The 20,999-nt window shown below is 36.3% G+C and overlaps 1 protein-coding gene across 1 annotated transcript in view; it reads right to left on the bottom strand.

Annotated features, from left to right (window-relative positions):
- The window catches only part of IFT57 (intraflagellar transport 57), a 60,766-nt gene that overhangs the window by 22,192 nt on the left and 17,575 nt on the right, over positions 1-20,999 (bottom strand). Inside the window, exon 6 of the mRNA XM_032150236.2 lies at positions 7,638-7,760. Within this exon, the coding sequence (XP_032006127.1) occupies positions 7,638-7,760 (123 nt within the window). The remainder of the gene's footprint in view (positions 1-7,637; positions 7,761-20,999) is intronic.

Here is a 20,999-nt window from a genome sequence, read left to right as displayed (position 1 = left end):
TATGCATTCACCTTTTCTATTTCTCCAGAAATACGGAACATGGAGAATTCTTTGGCAGCTCAGCTTCAACTATTGTTATGTTCAACTCAGCAACTTTCAACTGATTCATTTAAAAATTTAAAAAGTTTATATGTTACTATAAGGAATTTAAAATTTTTTAATTATGTAGGAAAATATTATCCTTCAATAATTGTCCTAAAGTACTACTCTAGTTTAGGCATCCTCAGACAGTCAGTTTCTAAGAAATGGACTCCTGAGCCATACTCATTAGGTCATAACTGAGGCATTACTAAAGTGGCGTGAACTAGGATTTGGCTGATTTTTACTCTCTTAGCAGAACTTCTGGCTGCATCTTTAGACACATTATTCCAACTTGAGGCAGATCTGAATTGTTCTCTGGATACATAACCACCCTAGAAGTGCAGCTGTCCCTTGAACAACACTGGTTTGAACTCCATGGGTCCACTTATATGCAGATTTTTTTCAATAAATATACACAAAAATTTTCTAGAGATTTGCAACAATTTGAAAAAACTTGCAGATGAACCACATAGGCTAAGATATTGAAAAAATTAAGAAAAAGGTATCTTATAAACACATAAAATATATATAGATAGTAGTCTATGTTATTTACTACCATAAATATACAAAAAAAACTATTATAAAAAGTGAAAGTTTACCAAAATTTATGCACACAAACACAGACTGTACATGGCACTATTTGCAGTTGACAGAAATGTAAACAAAGGTAGATATGCAGTATTAAATCATAAGTGTATAAAATTAACTGTAGTACAATCTGTACTACTATAATAATTTTGTAGCTACCTCTTACTATTGTGATGAGCTCAAGTGTTGCAAATATTGCTTAAAATGTGTGAGGTTAATCACGTCCAAGTGAGCAGTTAGTCTCTATAGTAAATTGTGTATCACAGTAAAAAGTTATTTCTTGAGGTTTTCATGTACTTTTCATGTTTAGTGCAATATCTTCAAGTATTTTTTACGTTTAGCATAAACCCTGAATAACACCATGGGACCCATACAAATGTCACTTGCAATGCTGGAAGTGCTCCCAAGAAGTAGAGAAAAGTCCTGACATTACAATAAAGAGATGAATTGCTTGATATGTACTGCAGATTGAGGTCTGCAGCTGAGGATGCCTGTCATTTCAAGACAAATGAATCCAGCATAAGAACCATTGTAAAAAAAGAAAATTCAGGAAGCCATCACTGCAGCTATGACAGCAGGCACAAAAACCTTTCACTTTTTGCAAAATACTTTTTCTCTTATACTGAAAATGCAGCTTTTATGTGGGTGTAGGATTTCTGTAAGAAAAACATACTTACAGCCTCCATTATGATTCAAGAAAAAATGAAGTCATTATATGACAATTTAAAGCAAAAGGAGGGTGAACGATCTAAAGCTGGAGAATCTGATGCCAGCAAAGGATGGTTTGATAATTTTTGAAAGAGGTTTGGCTTTAAGAAGTGTCAAGATAACAGGAGACTCAGCTTCTGATGACTAAATGGCAGAAGATGAGTTCCTAGATGCCATTAAGAATATCACTGTGGAGAAAAGATATCTGCCTAAACAGGTTTTTAATGCAGACTAAAGTGCCCTGTTATGAAAAAGAAAAAGTGCCACAAAGACATTTATTAGTAAGAGATGTGAGCACTAGGATTTTTTTTTTTTTTTTTTTTGAGGTGGAGTTTCGCTTGTTGCCCAGGCTGGAGTGCAATGGCACAATCTCAGCTCATCGCAACCTCCCCCTCCTGGGTTCAAGCGATTCCCCTGCCAGCACTAGGATTTAAAGCAGGAAGGGATAAGCTAATTCTACTATTTTATGCAAATATAGTTGGGTTTATCATTAGGACTGCCCTTATTTATAAACTGCTAACCCCTGAGCCTTGACAGGAAGAGATAATCACCAGCTGCCAGTCTTTTAGTTGTGCAAGAAAAGGGCCTAGACATTGAGAACCCCTTTTCTGGACTGGTTCCATCGATGATTTATCCCTGAAGTCTGGAAGTACCTTGTTAGTAAGGGACTGCCCTTTAAAGTTTTTTGATATTGGACCATGCCCCTGGTTACCCAGAACCCCATGAGTTCAACATCGAAGGCACTGAAGTGGTCTAGTTGCCCCCAAACACAACATCTCCAATTCAGCTAGTAGATCGGGGGTCATAAGGACCTTTAAGTCTTATTACAACATAGTACTCTATGGAAAGAATTGTCAACACTGTGGATCCCCAAAAGAGAGAACATCATAAAAGTCTGGAAGGATTGTATCAATGAAGATATAGAAAAAGCTGTAAAAGCCATCAAGTCTAAAACAAATTCCTGCTGAAGAAAACTGTGCCAGATGTTGTGCAGGACTTCATGGGATTTATGACAGAGACAATCAAGGAAATCATGAAAGAGACTGTGGCTATGCCAAAAAAAAAAAAAAAATGTTGGTGGGGATAACGGGTTTCAGATGGATTTTGGAGAAATTCAAGAGTTAATAAACATACCAGAGGAATTAATAGGAGATGACTTGATGGAGATAAGTGCTTCCAAACCATGCCAAACAATGAGGAGGAAGACGAAGAAGAAGTAGTACCAGAAAACAAATTTGATACTGGACAATCTGGCAGAAGGGCTCTGATTATTCAAGACTACTTTGGACTTATTTTGTAACGTGGACCCTTCAATGAAAAATTAAACCAAATTGTGGAAGAATTGGTAACATACAGAAACGTTTTTAAAGAAATGAAAAAGCAAAAAAAGCCAGAAATTAGAATGCATTTCCATAAAGTTATATCAGTGTGCTTGCCTCTCCTGCCTCCCCTTCCTCTTCCTCCACTTCTTCTGCCTCTGCCACCCCTGAGACAGCAAGACCAACTCCTCCTCTAGTCCCTCCTCTTTCCTCAGCCTTCTCAATGCGAAGACAATGGAGATGAAGACCTTTATGACGATCCACTTCCACTTAATGAATAGTAAATATATTTTCTCCTCCTTATGTTTTTTTAACATTTTCTTTTCTCTAGCTTATTTTATTGTAAGAATACAGAATATAATACATATAACATACAAAATATCTGTTAATTGTGTATGTTATTAATAAGGTGTCCAGCCAACAGTAAGCTTTTAGTAGGTAAGTTCTGAAGAGTCAAAAGTTAAAATGCACAGGGGTTGGCATCCCTAACCTTCATGTTGTTCAAGGGTCAACTGTAATTACCAGGAACATTATAATCAATGCCAAAAAAAATGAACTACTAATATGGTCCATTCAAATCAGCATATAACAAAAATTCTTTATCTTCAGCTGTGAAGCATATTATTTGTATTCTTGGCAAAATTTACTTTCCTAATTGTATTCTGTTTAAGCTAATATTAAAATTAGTTTGCATTCTTTGAGAACTGGCAATAGTAGCAAGTGGTGCCAGACAATAGGGATAAGCTAGTTTAGCAATAAAAACCTTGTTGCAATATTATGGCGAATATACAAAATAAAATATTGGTATATGATAAGAGCTCATCAAAGCACATACATTGAAATACATAAAAAGAATAGAGAAGGAGATTTACTTTCCTGTAATTTCCTGCTAGGACGCATAAAAAGAATAAATGTGTGAGAGAAGACTGCTCTGCCTAAGGGGTAGCCATGATTTTGTTTCTTTACTTCTCTAATTAATTAAACTTGTTTTCATGTAAGTTAAAAAAAAAAAAAAAAAGGGAGTGTCTGAGCCTACCATGGCTCAGAAAGCTGCCTGATTAAAAAAAAAAAAGTGTGAGAGAAAAAAGCAAAACACATATTTGATCCAGAGCCAAATAAATATGGGACTTATTTACTACCAAATTTAAATAACAGAGGTCCTTTACTACTTGTCTCTCTCATCTCTAAACCACTTCAAAATTAATCCAACACTGACGAGTAAAACACACTGACCCCAAAATAATACATTTCTTTTCTTTAAAACACACAGGTGAAATCTCTAGATGTCCTAGATAGCCTATGTTGAGTGAAAGGTTATTATTTTGGCCAAAGGGAAAAGAAAGTTTTTTTTTTGTTTTTTTTTTTTATACTTTAAGTTTCAGGGTACATGTGCACAACGTGCAGGTTTGTTACTATGTATACATGTGCCATGTTGGTTTGCTGCACCCATTAACTCATCGTTTACATTAGGTATATCTCCTAATGCTGTCCCTCCCCACTCCTCCGACCCCACAACAGGCCCCAGTGTGTGATATTCCCCTTCCTGTGTCTAAGTGTTCTATTTGATTTTGACAGAGTGAGGAGTGGAGAAGGAGCTGGAGTCCACCTCTTCTGGAGGAGAATGAGTCTGTGAGAAGAGAATTCATATGTAACCAGATGGTTTATTTTTATTTCTGAGACATAAGAAACTTTGCATTAGCTCCTTATTTTCTCAAGCCAGTATATACATTTATTTTGAAATAAACTAAATAAGGAATTCACCTGACCCTACAGGTGTATTTCCCAATTGCCATATCTGAAAGACTTAAAAGAAAGAAAAGTTTGTAAAATACTAGACACAAAGATCAAACCATCTAAAGAAGAATTCTAAAAAAGCAATCAAATATGACTTTGGTCAGTAGTTTTTACCACAAAAATCTCAATTCAAAATGATATCTACATATTCTAAAAAATAATGAAAAAAACCTTTATCTGATATTTTGGAATGCTGGCCATAAAACTTAATTTTATAATTAATTTGACAGAGTATATCCTCATAAGATTAAGGCCTACAGAATGGCATGAGAATAAGGGTCCAACTTTCAACTCGTTAATTCTTCCCCAAATCAGGAGGACACTGATTATTTAAAAACTCAGGATTTTGATGATGGCAATACTGGTCTGTTATAGAATTTGACCTGCACATAGTTTTGTAGAACAGTGTGTGTTAGCAGTTACATTTATATTCTTAAGTTACTACTATTAATGCAAAAATCAATAACCGCAATCTAAAAAATCCCTATTAGACTTTAAATGGGATGTCTGACTTCCAGAGTTTACTTAGCTTGAAAGTAAACAAATTAAACCTGCTTCCTTGTGGGATTAAGCTGTACTTCAGAGTTTCCAACTATAAAATTATTTTAACACATCATTCTAACCAGAATCACAATAATAGTGACTTTTAATTTTATGAAAAGAATTTGTTCTGACAAAACCAAAAAATCAGAAATCACATTTTTGCAAATGAAGACTTCCAGAAGATTTCGCTTAATCAGTGAAGAAGAAATTCTTATTAATATATTTTTAGATATGAGAGCTATACAAAGAATTCACCTGCAATGCAATCAATTAATAGTTGTCCTCTATAACAAGTAGGTAAATGGACTACAGGATTTGTCCACTTACCTTGAATAGAGTTTGTTCTACAGCTGTTCACAGTGTAGTAAGACCTCTGTTGCTCTCGCCCTATACTGGGACTGCTCTAGGAGTCTAGCTTACTTCCTACCTGCTCTGAGACACAGTTGTACAAGCTCAAATTCAGACATTCTAAGAATAAATTAGCTTCTAAGGCATTCTGAAAACAATGTTTCTAAGATTTTTTTTTTTTTTTTGGGGGGGGAAGCAGACACAGGATCACATTTTCAGAGTGATAAGCTTATCTAGAACCTCGTTCCATAATGCTGGGGGCTTATGTCCAACCTCCTCCAAGGATGAAAATCCTCCTTCAGTTTTTTATCTAGATGTCTCTTTAGCCAGTTTTGTAGAGATATTTACACTACTACTAGAATAGTATTGCCTAGTTACCTATTAACTTATTCTGAAGTCATTACAGTTGACCCTTGAACAACGCAGAGGTTGGCCGTTAGTGGCACCGATCACTTTGTGCAGTAGAAAATCCATGTATAAGTTTTGACTCCTCAAAAATTTAACTACTAACAGCTTACTTTTGACTAGAAATGATACCGATAATATAAATAACACGTATTCCTTATCTTATATGTATTATATACTGCATTCTTACAACAAAGTAAACTAAAGAAAATGTTATTAGGAAAACCATAAGAAAGAAAATATATATTTACTATTCATTAAGTGGAAGTGGATCACTAAAAAGATCTTTATCCTCATTCTCTTCATGTGGAGTAAGAGGAGTGATTGGTCTTGCTGTCTCAGAGGTGGCAGAGGCAGGCAGAAGAGGAAGAGGAGGTGGAAGAGGACGAAGAACAGCAGGCATACTGGTTGTAACGTTCATTGGGAAGTCTGCCTGTAAGTGGACCTGTGCAGTTCAAAGCCTGATTTTACAGGCTACTAGGCGGAAGGGACTTGCCTTGTCTCAGATTAACCTTGTCTTTGGACTTGGACTTTTGGGGTTAATGCTGGAATGAGTTAAGACTTTGGGGGACTGTCGGGAAGGCATGATTGTGTTTTGAAATGTAAGGACATGAAATTTGGGAGAGGTCGGGGCAGAATTATATGGTTTAGCTTTGTGTCCCCACCCAAATCTCATCTTGAATTGTAATCCCCAAGTGTTAAGGGAGGAACCTGGTGGGAAGTGATTGGATTATGGGTATGGTTTCCCCATTGGGTTCTTGTGAAAGTGAGTGAGTTCTCACGAGATCTGATGGTTTTATAATTGTCTGGCATTTCCCCTACTCACTTCTTCTCCTTCCTGCGGCCTTGTAAAGAAGATGCCTTGCTTCCCCTTGGCCTTCTGCCATGATTGTAAGTTTCCTAAGGACTCTCTCCCCAACCATGCTGAACTATGAGTCAATTATACCTCTCCTTTAAAAATTACCCAGTCTTGGGCAGTTCTTTATAGCAGTACGAAAATGAACTAATACAACAGTATTTATCAAATTGTAACTAGAAAGGAAGTAGAAACTTGATACAATGGGTGAGTTAATCTGGTCTGATCCCTAAATCTTATTAAATATGACTTCTTGATTATTTTCTTAACATTTTATTTATTTATTTAGAGATGGAGTCTCGCTCCGTCATCCAGGCTGGAGTGCAGTGGTGCAATCTTGGCTCACTGCAACCTCTGCCTCCCGGGTTCAAGCGATTCTCCTGCCTCAGCCTCCTGAGTAGCTGGGATTACAGGCACGTGCCACCATGCCCAGCTAATTTTTGTATTTTTAGTAGAGACAGGGTTTCACTGCGTTGGCCAGGCTGGTCTCGAATTCCTGACCTAATGATTTGCCCACCTCGGCCTCCCAAAGCGTTGGGATTACAAACGTGAGCCATGGCACGTGGCCAGCATTTTATTTTTAATCACATGTATTGAATAGATTATCTAAGACCACTTCCAGGCTGCTTTCTGTTTTGCCATGCAGCAGAGCTCTAAACCATCTTATAACTCTAATCAGTTGGTATGGTCATGGAATTCCTAGTCATTTAAACATAATATGATTTCCCAGAAAATCTTCTGAGAAAATACCCCTCAACACTAGGCAAATATGATGTCTTCCAAATCACTGTTTTAAAGATCTTTGCTTTGCTTTTTGGACCACATTACATTATTTAGTTATTTAACAACAATTTGTTAAATCCTTATTAAGACAAAATGCTGAAAACTGAATCCTACTGCCCTTCTTTAATAATTTTTATAATTGGGAGTACCCCAACCCTGAAGTTTCCTTATAATATTTTTTTTTTTAAGAAAATGTGTTCCTTCTTTGATACCTTATTGTCAGTCCTAATCGTGACTTTCAGTTGCGGTAGTACACGTTCCACTTCTAGGCTCCATTCTGCAGCATCTGTTGTGGATTCCAAAATATCTTCTTGTTTGGCAGTCTCGTTCATATCCTAAGAAAGGAAAGATATCACAAGATTGAGAGTTTATAAAAAGAAATGGTAAAAATTTGAGGCATTTTAGCAGTACTGCACAATTTAAATCAAGAATTGGTATTGTTAAAATTATAGTGGAAGAAGAAATTCTTTTCTGTCTTCCTGCAATGTTGAAAGAAAATAATGCACCAACCTGGTGGAATAGCAAAATACGTATTAAAAAAGAAGCAAATATATGATTCAACTATTTTTACAAGGAAAAATGTTTCTGACACATCAGATTGAACTCAATAGGAATACCATCAAATGGACCAACAAGCCATTTAGGTATGTTAATTGGTAACAGTAGAGAAGATGTTTGGTAAGAAAACTCACTCATGTTTGGTAAGAAAACAATTAAATCGGGCATAGTGGTGGGCGCCTGTAGTCCCAGCTACTCGGAAGGCTGAGGCAGGAGAATGGTGTAAACCTGGGAGGCGGAGCTTGCAGTGAGACAAGACCACGCTACTGCACTACTCTAGCCTGGGTGACAGAGCGAGACTCTGTCTCAAAAAAAAAAAAAAAAAAAAAGAAAGAAAAGAAAACACTTAAATTTACTACACTGAAATACAAACCCCAAATCTGAAAGGCAAAATATAAAAAAATTCCAGAAGAAGTGAAGAATCACTATTTACAAAATTTGTAATCATAATTGAAGTGATAATTAGGTCAAATTATAATATAGCTTAAAGTGTAATTTAATATAGACATACTTGAACTCAAATAGGGAGGGGGCCAAATTTCTGCATTTGGTTTCTGCATTGGAATAATAAAAATCAATCATGATTCTTTTTGAATTACAACAAAAAAGGCCCAATCTTTTCTTTTTTCCCAGCCCTTAACATTTCAGCGTTAAGTATGTATGGATCTGAAAATATAAATAATGTAGATTAATGATTTAAAGATAAAATCTAAGGCAGTAATTTTTGTACCAATTCTTCCCTTTAACTCCCTTAATAAATTATAAGTAAATCTAAAGAAAAATTAAAATATCAATATTTATATAGAGAAAAAGAGACCAAAGAGATATAAACAAGACATAAAATGTATGAACCTTATATGAATTCTAATTTGAATAATCTACAAAAAGACATTTTTGGGACAATCAGTGAAATTTTAATATGGGAGAATACTGGATATTAAGAAATTACTAATTTTATAGGTACGACATGGCATGGTTTTGTTTAAAAGGGCGTTACAAGTTAGAAATAAATGCTAAAATATTTACACATGAATTGACAAGATGTCTGAATTTTACTTTAAAATACTATGAGGCAAAGAAAAAAAGGGAGGCAGCTTTAAATAAAACACAATTGATAAAATGTTAACAACTGTTGAAACTGGATAACGTGGCATGTTCATTATCTTATTCTAATTTTGTATATGTTCGAAACATTCCATAATGCAAAATTTAAAAACAAAAACTAGGTGAACAACCTCATGATGAAATTACATCCCCAATATATATTTATGTCACTAAAATCACATTTCTTAAATGAAAGCTCATTGGATTAGTCTTTCCAATCAGATGTAACACTAATCAGAAGATTAATCTTACATTAGGGTTTGTATTTTTGTGGGAGACTGAGGTCATTAGAGGCTTTGAACTCACTCCCAACTAAGACTCTGGAACAGTGCTAACATAAGAAAGCCTCTCCTACCTCCTAGCTCATAACAGCAAGTCCTGTTTAGACTCAGAGCCTTAAAGCCTATACTGCTTTTTGTTCAGATTCAAGGGACTATATATTTCTAACTTCACCATTTGAGAATGGATAACTAATACATGTTTTTACGCTGTATAATATGTGGTCTGAATGTACTGTTACATTCCATTTAGAAAACCAGAAGTATAAAAAAAAATTAAGTAAAATGTGAAAAAAAAGCTCAAGATTCTACTTTAAACATTTAAATATGGAAACACTGTATTATTTTGAGTACTTAATGCTGTATACTTCTATATAAATTGGATCTAGGGTAGCATAAGAGTATCATAGCTGGGAAAGGAGGTGCTGCATTCACAAAATAGATACGTGTGAAGTTACGTGAGAATGTGTACGATGGCAGGAAAAGAGGTAATGGGTCTCTGTGTCAAAACCTAAAGCAATAGGGAAGGTTCTCTGCCATGTAAATCCACACTGGCATCAGTAAGATGCATATGTTTGGAAGGACTAGGCATATGCACATTCACCGGCACATCTGAGTACCTGTCTTAGACTCTATGAGACTCAATTTCTCATTTTCTATACCACACAGGATAGACTAATGGGGGCTGGGGTAGGGAGGACATATGCCTTGCTAGTGGTCTGTGAGCCCTGACCTCAGGGCATGTGTGTGGGTATACACGCAGGGTTACTCCTGACAGGGTTATGGGCCCCCACATCCCAACCCTGCAAAACCAGGCTGAAACAAGACAGCATGCCCTCTCAGCAGCAGTTTTGAGTGATTCTTAATAGAATGTAGGTATTGCATCAAATGATAAATTCAGTAACATTATAGGGAACAAAATCAATATATAAAAATCAGTATCATTTCTATATGCCAACAGTGAACAATTTGAAGTAGAAACCAAGAAAGTAATCCCATTCATGACAGCTAAAATAAAATACCTAGGTATAAACTTAATCAAAGGAGTGAAAAAATCTTTAGAATGAAACTACAAAAACACTCGTGAAAGAACTGAAGAGGACACAGAAAAGGGAAAGATATTCCAAGTTCATGGACTGCAAAAATAAATATTATTAAACTGCCCAAATTACCCAAAGCAATCTACAGATGCAATCTCTATAAAAATACTAATGACATTCTTCACAGAAATTTAAAAAAAATCTAAAATTTATAAGGAACTACAAAAGACCCAGAATAGTCAAAGCAATCCTGAGCAAAAAGAACAAAGCTGGAACCATTGCATTACCTGACTTTAAATTATACTACAAAGCTACCATAACTAAGACAGCATGGTTCTGGCATAAAAACAGATGCAAAGACCAATGGAAAAGAATAGAGAATCCAGATTTAAATCCATGCATTTACAGCCAACTCATTTCTGATAAAAACACCAAGAACATACATTGTGTAAAGGACAGTCTCTTCAATACGTGGTGCTGGAAAAACTGGATATTCATACATAGAAGAATGAAACTAGATGCCTATCTCTTACCATACACAAAAATCAAATCAATATGGATTAAACACTTAAATCTATGACATGAAACTATAAAACTACTAAAAGAAAACATTGGGGAAACACTCCATAACATTGGTCTGGGCAAAGATTTCTTAAGTAAGACCTCAAAAGCACAGATAAACAAAGCAAAAATGGACAAATGGGATCATGTCAAGCTAAAAAGCTTCTGCACAGAAAAGGAAGCAATCAACAAAACGAAGAGACAACCCACAGAATGGGAGAAAATATTTGCAAACTACCCATCTGAAAGGGGATTAACAATCAGAATATATAAGGAGTTCAAACAACTCAGTAGGAAAAACACCCAAATGATCTAATTAAAAAATAGGCAAAAGATCAAAAGATACATTTCTCAAAACAAGTCATACAATGGCCAGCAATTATATGAACAAATGATCACTAATCATTACTAATCACCAGAGAAATGTGAACCAAAACCACAAGATACCATTTTACCTAAGTTAAAATGGTTTTATCAAAAAGGCAATAACAAATGCTGGCAAGGATATGGAGAAAGGGGAACGCTTGTATACTGTTGGTGGGAAAGTAACTTAATACAGCCACTATGGAGAACAGTTTGGAGGTTCCTCAAAAAGTTAAAAATCTATCATATAATCTAGCAATGCTGCTGTGGAGCATATACCCAAAAGGAAGGAAATCAGTACATTAAAGAGAAATCTGCATTCCCATGTTTACTGCAGCACTATTCACAATAGCCGAGAGAGGGAATCAACCTAAGTGTTGATCAAGGGATGAATGGATAAAGAAAACACGGTATATATACACAATGGGATATTATTTAGCCATAAAAAGAATGAAATCTTGTCATTTGTAGCAACATGGATGGAATTGAAGGTCATTATGTTAAATGAAATATGCCAGGAACAGTAAGACAAATATCACCTGTTCTTACTCATATGTGGGAGGTAAAAATAAGTAGATTTCATGGAGGTAGAGAGTAGAATGATGGTTACCAGAGATTGAGAATGGTAGGGGGAAGGAGGGATAAAAAATGAATGGTTAGTGGGTATGAAAATATAGTTATTTAAAACTATATTAGTTATATAGAAAAAATAAGACCTAGTGTTCGGTAGCACAAGAGGGCAACTACAATTAACAATAATGTATTATATATTTCAAAATACCTAAAAATGTGGAATGGGAATGCTCTTAACATAAAGAAATGATAAATGCTTGAGGTGATTGACAGCCCAACTACCCTGATCTGATCATTACGCATTGTATGCCTTGTATCAAAATATCACATACACCCCATAAATATGCACATGTTCATGATAACTAAAGATAAAAAAAAAAATAAGTTTGATTTATGGAGTACCATTTGGGTGAACTGAAGCTAGATGCTGTTGATTAAATCCCAAAGCCAGTGCTCTCCAACCCTCATTTCCACCTTCATTTCCAACCCTCATTTCCACCCCCTCTTTCTTTCCCTCCTTACAAGATTGAAGTTCAGAATCACCAAACAAGACAAGGGGGCACACCCATCCATACTCCCACTTTCTTCAGGCCTGGATGTAGGATTGTTCAAGTTGTGAATAACATACTCAAAATGTTTTACTGAAGGAAGGGCATTTTTCATAAAGGCAGATGGGTTTGCAGTGGCCGTTTGAACTAGACCTAGAATCTGAGGCAGCTGGGTACATAAAGATCAAACACTGCATTAAGATACGCCACTGCATAAGCTATTTGTTTTTATGTTGGGCCCTTTAGTAAGCTGCATTTACCCTTACCAGCTTATTATTTGGTTCTCTTAAGCAACGATTTGCTAACTCCCACTCCCAATGTCCTAAAATGATTTAACGTAGGAGCTCAAAAATTTTCACTCACTAGTAGGCCATAATTAATATACTAGGGGAAATGGCCCAGTTACTAAATGAATAAAGGGCAAAAAGAGAACATTAGGTTTCACAGAGCAGCATTAACTTATTCAAACTATACAGTTTCTTTCTACATTCATGTTTGCACATCTATTTCATAACCTCATTCCTCACTCAACATTTCTTAATGCCTAATAACTGAATACATTAACTGAGCAAGCCCTGTATATAAAGTATAAATCATTTTAAAACTACACTGTGCCTTGGTTATAATACTTTGAGAAAACTTTTCTTCCCAATTGTTTTTCCATTTCATAAATGGTACTTTATGTGGGTCACTTGTACAAGAGAAATAAACTGCTGTTTCATTTAATCAAAATTTTATATCATCATGACAAAGTCCCTCTCTAACACATTAACTAAGATAAAGCACTGCTTTTGGGAAATTCCATTTTCCAGTTACTGCTGCAGAAGAAACAATTAGAAGCTCATAAGACACAACTTATCTAGAAGTCTCACTTATAATTAATTAAACTAATAAGCCATTTGTTAAACTCCTACAACATTCAAGGTAAGAATTCAGGCACTGTGCTTGGTGTGGAAAGCTAAAAGGATTTAATTGCCGCCTGCAGAGTTTGCAGACTACTAGGAAGAGTCTGAGGCCAGTTAATGGGAGTAATAACTGGTCCTAGGTAAAAGGAGAAACTGTTGAGATGGGAACTGATCCTGACTGCCAAAGGAAGAATTGAAAATAACAGTCTACACTATCCCATAAAGTAACCTTGGGCTCAAACAGTGGGGCACACCATCGAAGTCAGTTGAAGAATCAAACATATAGTGTTAAAAGCCTACTCAGAATCCTGTTCCAATAATCTTTGGTCAAGCATCAAAGAAAGGCTATGTTCTGTAAAAATATACATGAGATGGCAACCTCATGGATATACTAGTGTCCAGATTCATTTGAAGAGCTTATATCATATACCTACTGAGAGGGTGTTAAAAATCCAATTAACTCTCAAGATTAAATACTCCCAAGATTCAAGGAAAAGGGAACTAAGTTGTCTTGAGTCACAACAGCATGGTGTAAATGTTAAGAGGATGGGTCTGGAATCACATCTTTGCTCAAATCCCACCTCCATGACTTACTAGCTGTTGGTCAAGTTACGTAACCTCTCTAAATCTCAGAGTACCCATCTGTAAAATGAGAATAACAGCACCTTCCTCATTGGAAGGGTTGCTGTGAGCGTTAAATGAGACAATGTATTTAAAAGGCTTGCACAGTGTATAATACATATTAACCCCTGGTATATTTTAGCAGTTATTATCATTACTATTACATGCCAAACATGGTACTGGATGCTTTTACATATGGGTTAAATGTCCAATAATAACACCATGAAACAGGGAGTCTTATCACCATCTTTCAAAGTGAGGAAACTGAGGCACAGAATAGTTAGGTGACTTTTTCAATGTCACATCCGGTGATTGGTAGGTCAGGCAGTGTTACTCTAGAGCACAAGCTCTAAAACACCTTACCACATGTCTATCAACCCTTTGCACATAGGCTATAATTATTTTTCTCCAGTTCATCACTTGTATTTTAACTTAATGGTGTTCCCTACTCTGCTTTCTCTTAATATAAAGTTTTCATTTTTATGCATTCAGATTTGTATTTTATGTTTTTGATTTTCTTGTCATGCTTAATTATGCTTACTTCAAACTATGAGTATAACACTTGTCACTCCTCATGTTTGGTGTGTGCGTGTGTGTTTTGTTTTGGTTTTGAGACACGGTCTCGCTCTGTCACCCAGGTTGGAGTGCAGTGGCATGATCTTGGCTCACTGCAGCCTCTGCCTCCAGGGTTTAAGCGATTCTCCTGCCTCAACCTCCCAAGTAGCTAGGACTACAGGCATGCACCACCGTGCCTGGCTGATTTTTGTATTTTTAGTAGAGATGGGGTTTCACCATGTTGGCCAAGCTAGTCTTGAAATTCTGGCCTCAAGTGATCCACCTACCATGGCCCTCAAAGTGCTGGGACTAGAGGCGTGAGTCATTGCACTCGGCCTCATGTTTTTATTTTATTTTTGTGCCTTATTACTTGTTATTGTGATCTGTGTGGAGTTAGTTTGGGTGTAATGTACGAGGGAGGAATCCAGCCTTTTCTACAAATGGATTAGCCTATTATCTCTTCACCATTTAATCGAATAGTTCAGTTTTCCTCACTGATTTGCATTGCTTCATATACTAACATGACCACATATTTGTATTATTTTATAGATTCTATACTACTTTGTTAATTTCTGTGTATATTTTCAGGCTTATAAAAAATTGCATCAATATCACACAAAAAATTTCCATATACCCTTCATTCAGACACCACTTCCAAATGTTCTCATCTTACATAACTTTGGGCTAATTATGAATAAAGGGGTACAATGTTTCTATCTGAATGCTGAGATTTGGGAAACTTTTCACATTTTTCTTTATACTCTTTTGTTCATTTTTAAAAAAAACCCAAGGAACATATTTTACTTTAAAAAGAATAAAGTTTTTTCAATAAGCAGGTAAAAATAAAATTTGATTAACTTCCAAAAACTAGCTGGTACAGGTGGTATGCTGTAGGAATCTGAATGAGAAAGACAAGTATGTTTTAATGCAATAATGAGTTTTAAGTTTAGCCTAACAAGAATGTATGGGATATAGACAGGCAGAAAAGAGACAAGCCAAGTGTTTACAGTGAGGAAAACGGCATAAGCCAAAAAACTGAAATAGGAATGAATATAACTTGTGAAGATCAAAATGAGAAGAGTCTAGGGGCTTAAAAAGGTGAATACTGGGGAGGAAAAAAGAGTTAAGTACATTGTGAAAGAACTTAAAATCTAAGGTAAGGAATATGAATTTTGTCCTCCAGCCAGAAAAGAAGCCAAGAAGTTATAGGCAAGGTACAATTACTGTATTTATTAATATTTATCCAACAACTATTTATTTAGTGCCCACTATGTTCCACATACTGTTACAGTCCAGGAATAGTGACTAAAACAATAATCCTCACGAATAAAACATGCTAGTTGTGTTTTATAAAGATTTATGGGTTTTTGTAGATTTTTGGTTTGGCTGTGGGACGAAATGGGGCAAGGTGATAAGGGAAGTGTCACTTAGGAGATAGAAGAGATAGAATTTGAGCTGAACCTTGAACATTTGAGTCAGGTAGAGAGACAGTGGGAAGGTATTTTAGAAAAGAGACAATAGGAAAGAGAAGCATTGGATGTGAGCAGATATGCTCACAAGGTGTTTGAAAGCCTATGAGGGCACCCATTTAACTGGAATAAAGGGTTTATAGAAGAAAATGAGGTTAGCTGTGTAGACAACAGTCAAATTGCTAAGGGCCTCGAAAGCCAGATCAAAATTTTATTGCTCTATACTCTATATAAACGGACCTGTAGGCAATGAAAGCCATCAAATGTTATTGAATTCAGAATGACCTGTAATAGCCATGTTTCAGTAAGTCAGACAGAGAAGCAGGGTGAAAAATATCGTGACAAATGTTGGGGGTGGGATTGAAAGAGGAAGACCAAAGACTATTTAGAGCATTACTGTTATATAATCCAGACAGGCGATGAAAAGAACATGGCCTTGCAAGACAGGTGAAGGGATGGATATGGGAGATGTTTCAAAGGCAGCATCCACGGGTCTTAATGACTACTGAGATGGCCTGGGTGAAGATGAATCAGACATATATTCAAAGCACTAACATTGCCAGGGGTAAGTCACAAGTGGTGATGAAGGTTTGAGAGATGGGTGGGTTTAAAAAAAAAACAAAGTTACAGAAGACTGAAAAAATGTATATAGTCTGGTACCCATTTGATATATTGAGTTATATAATAAATATCTGCTACTAGTATTGATGGAAGGAACTATAACCTACCTATTTATAGAATGACAACTCTCAATATCTAAAAAAATCATTATATTACTTTTCATCAGATCTCCTTGAGTCATTTCTGTAGGGGAGATCTTGTGTGACAGCAAATTTAGTCTAGTGGGCCTTCAATAATAATCCATGTGACAGATTATGAAAATAAAGCCATGACATCACCAGGGCTTCCCAATTTACATAGAAATGCAAGCTTCTTGATAACTTATATCCTATGTAAGTATCTTACTCAAAAATACTCATGACAATCTAGGGACTTATTTGTATTCAGGGACTGGGGCTTTTCCTAGTCTTCTATGACACATAAGAATGTTGAGAACTAATTCCAGTTTCTAGGAAAGGTAAAAACTCATACAAAATAAGAAATGCATGAAGCGCATACTCTATGCCAGCACAATGTCAGGTATTGTCCACAGGTTAGGTTACAATAATCTTAAAACAAGACTGGGTAGAATTACTTGTGCCCCATTCCCAGATAAGAAAGCAGAGTCATAGAAGTTAATTAACTTGCTATGGTCATGTGGCGAGTGACACACAGTCAGGAATTCATCTCGGGCTATTTCTGCCATTGAATCTACCTTGAAGGTATGGACTCAGATCTGGAAGCGACCTTGAAAAGTCCTTGCTTCCTACTTTTTGCTAGGCCCACAATGAAACCAAGAAAATAAAGATCTCTCTTAAGTGGGTTGAAAAGCTACACTGAAGATCAAGCAAAACTGTCTTTTACACCCAGCAAGAAGTGCCATTTGAGCCTCCTCTGAGCAGTGAGCAGCAGAGCTTTTTTCTCTAGCCCACATTTCCTATTCACCTCCAGATGTAAAACTGATGGGGGTGGTAAGAGTTAGTTACCAGAGAAATAAAAGCATTTACTCAGTCATAATGTGTCCCATCACACTTAAACATGTGGCATTTTAATTTCTCCTGTGAAATACCAACCATAGACTTCTCTCATAACACAGATAGGAACACTCAACTGTTTTAGGAAAGCAGAGGAAAAAACATTCTCCTTCAGCAGGAACCAAAAATTAATGGCAACTGATAGGGCAAGCTGTACATAGAACAGTTTTTTCTCCTAGATTACTCAGTAAGAATATTTTGTCTAAAAGAAAAATATAAAACATACGTAAAATTTAAAAAATTAAAGTATTTAAGACATTAACCAAAAAAGATCCATCTTCTTCCTCTCTTTGATTACAATACTGCAGTTTTGCCTAGATGAAACTCTAAACTAAACCTGAAATGACATTTTTACTCTAAGCCCATATTTTTACTTCCTTTCAGCGTTTGCCTTTTAAGCTGAAAAGTCTCTCATTCTTACTTGGTACAATGAATTTCTTGCTAAGTAATTAAAAACCAATTGTGTTTAAACCTTTTGAGATACTTGGTTTTATACTGTGTAACTCAGGATTTGGTTTCCAAAACCTCAAACTTAGCATCTCAAGAAAGAATAGTATCTATGGCATGTTTGAAAAAATGTTTTGAAATGAAGTGATGGGCATTTAAAAATAGAATTCAGAGAGTGCACAGCTCCCTCTCCTCTTTTTTTCACTGGAGGAGGAGAATGACACATCTGCATTATGCTGCCAGAAGGCTGTTGCCATGATTCTGTTGAGTTTCACAAGGGTGAAGGGAGATACAAAGACTACTCATAATTACAGCATAGCCACTGTGAACATGCAAGCAGTGCCCAATTGACATAATGCAAATCAGAAATGGAAATGACTAGCACACCTTGCTACCACCTCATCACTAGAGTCTTCCTTTCCTGCTCCCACTTCCTACAGTGCTGAATATTCTACTACACTTCTAAACATCACAGGCCCAACCCAACTGTCAGAATTTTAATTCAGCACCAGTGTGCTTTCTCATGGCCACTCTTAGGGTAGCTTTGGCTAAATTTCAGATTTCAAGAACACTCAGGAATCAGAAGGACATAAAGAATGTGGAATTCTGTGGACTAGCCTTGAAGCCTAATATCCGTTCATAATGCTTTCCTTCTAAGAAAAGCTATCTCAAAATTCAAGTAATTAAATTACAAATGAAATTGTGGAAGATGAAGCAATGCCTCACTAATTGCAGTTGTTGGCAAAATCATAATTGGGGTAAGGGAATTAGAGGGGAAAATCACACAGAATGACTTTAAATATATTTTTTAAACCTCAAATAAATGTTCTGAAAAGCAACTCATTCCAAAACAAACCAATGTCATTGTTACAAGCATTCATCATCAGTAGGAGGAACATATCTTTTTCAGTGTTCATGAAACTACTGCTGTGTCATGATACGCTTGGGCAGACATTTAAAATTTAGTCAATGGGCAGATGGTATCTCTTTACAAATTCTTCAAGTTAGCAGTTACAGGCTTCAACTACGCTGTGGTAGTTAGGAAGATGGGTTACCAGGACCTCTTTCAAGGAAGATCTTGCTGCTGAGCTTCAGAGAATGTGGCCAGCAGTCTCCTGCTGTCAGCTTCCGCAGAAAGCCATTTCACCTGGGAGTATGTCCTTCCCAGGGCAACTGGCCTCCAGGGGGTGAGCTAAGCAGGCAACACTTGGCTCTACCAGGTTGGCCAATCTTTGTCAGGCCCGTATCGCAGCATGACTTCTCCCTCTGCCCAATCCTGCTTTCCTCTCCCTTCCTTTCACACGTGTCTATTTCTAATAAACATCTTGCACTCCAAACTGTCTCAGTGTTTGCATCCAGAGAACACAACCAGCTTATGACATGTCTTTTTCATTTGCATTCTCACTTCATTTTACTGCAAATCTCAGGAATATGCTTGTGTAGGTCCAACTCTTGGAATTATCATGATACTTAAAGAGCATGCTTCTCAGGGTCTAGACTTCACTTTATTTAATGAAAGGAAGGACTATAGGTAGATTTCTCCCTGCATTATCCCACATGGTACACAAAAGAGGATATGATTATTGTCAGTAAGTTCTTTTCTCTATGAAAATTGCCTATGAAACCATAAATACAAAAATAGCACACATTCAGGCATGTATTCATACAATATTATTGATTATTGAGCAACTCCTACATACAAGGTACAGGTGAAAAAAGCAGTGAAAAAGCTCCTGCTCCAGAGGAGTTTGCATTCTAGTGGTTGCGACAGAAAAAATAAATCAGTAATTAATAAATATAATGCAATACCAGGGTCTGTGAGGAAAAATAAAGTAGGGTGGGTGAGAGGACAGAGAATGGTTGGAGAAGCATCTTATTGTTTTAAAACCATAGACAGGGAGAGAATGCTGCAATCCACACACGGCTGGGCTTGCACCGTCACATATACATTTAGAAAGTCACTTTCCTTGACAGTATGTATCGTTTTTGTTCTAGTGAAGAATTCATCATGCTTAATTTTCCTAAAATAATATTTCCTCTGCATTGTGAGTCCACCTGCTGCATGAGACATAAAATCTTAAATCTATGATACTAACCTATATAGCAATTTCGTCTTGGGTAAAGAGCAGCCTGAACCATCATAAGCTGTAGTCAGACACAGCTGTCTCAGGCAGATGGCTTTAGTGGGCAATATCATGAGCTTGCCAGGTTTTTTAAAATATGAAAGGGTTTTCTGCCTCATTAGTACTCCATGGTTGACCATCCACAAACACCTGGTGTTCACGCTTCTTCCTCTTGTGGAAATACAACTATACATAGTCTTAGCTCTAAAGGAGTTATGTTATATAATTTTTGTCCAAAGAATCTAATACTTCGATAATTTACAAGAACACCATTTGGAAAAACCCTTTCTCATGTAGTTTGAGATGAAAAATTGAAATCAGGACCAATAAGGAATTGGTGTAGTGGCAGAAGCAAATTAAATTACTTTGCTCCTTCTCAGTACTCAAACTACTTTGTCCAGAAGGAATCCCAGGTGGCCTTCACAGTTCTCTGTTTACACCATCAATATAAGAATGAATAACACAAACAACAGTGTCTTTCCAAGAATAACTGTGTGCATCTCTACTTTTACTTTTCTTCTCACACTTGAGGAGCACTTTGTCATCATCATCTTCAACACACACATTAAGTAAACACCAACATTACCAATTACAACTTGCTAAAGGCAGGAATCAAAACATATCTACACCTTGTTCAACTCTTGTTATGAGGTAAAGCGGAAAAAGCAATAGACTTGGAGTTTGGAGAAGCAGTTTAAATTCAGGTACTGTGATTTATTAGCTTCTTAAAAGATTAAACTGTCCCAAGGTTATAAATTTCAGTGTTTGTATCTGTAAAATGGAGATAACAACTAC

This window comes from Hylobates moloch, unplaced genomic scaffold (genome assembly GCF_009828535.3).
Source record: "Hylobates moloch isolate HMO894 unplaced genomic scaffold, HMol_V3 SCAFFOLD_4, whole genome shotgun sequence".
NCBI classification, from domain to species: domain Eukaryota; kingdom Metazoa; phylum Chordata; class Mammalia; order Primates; family Hylobatidae; genus Hylobates; species Hylobates moloch.
Note: the sequence above shows the minus strand (reverse complement) of the source record. Positions and strands in the feature narration are given on the sequence as shown.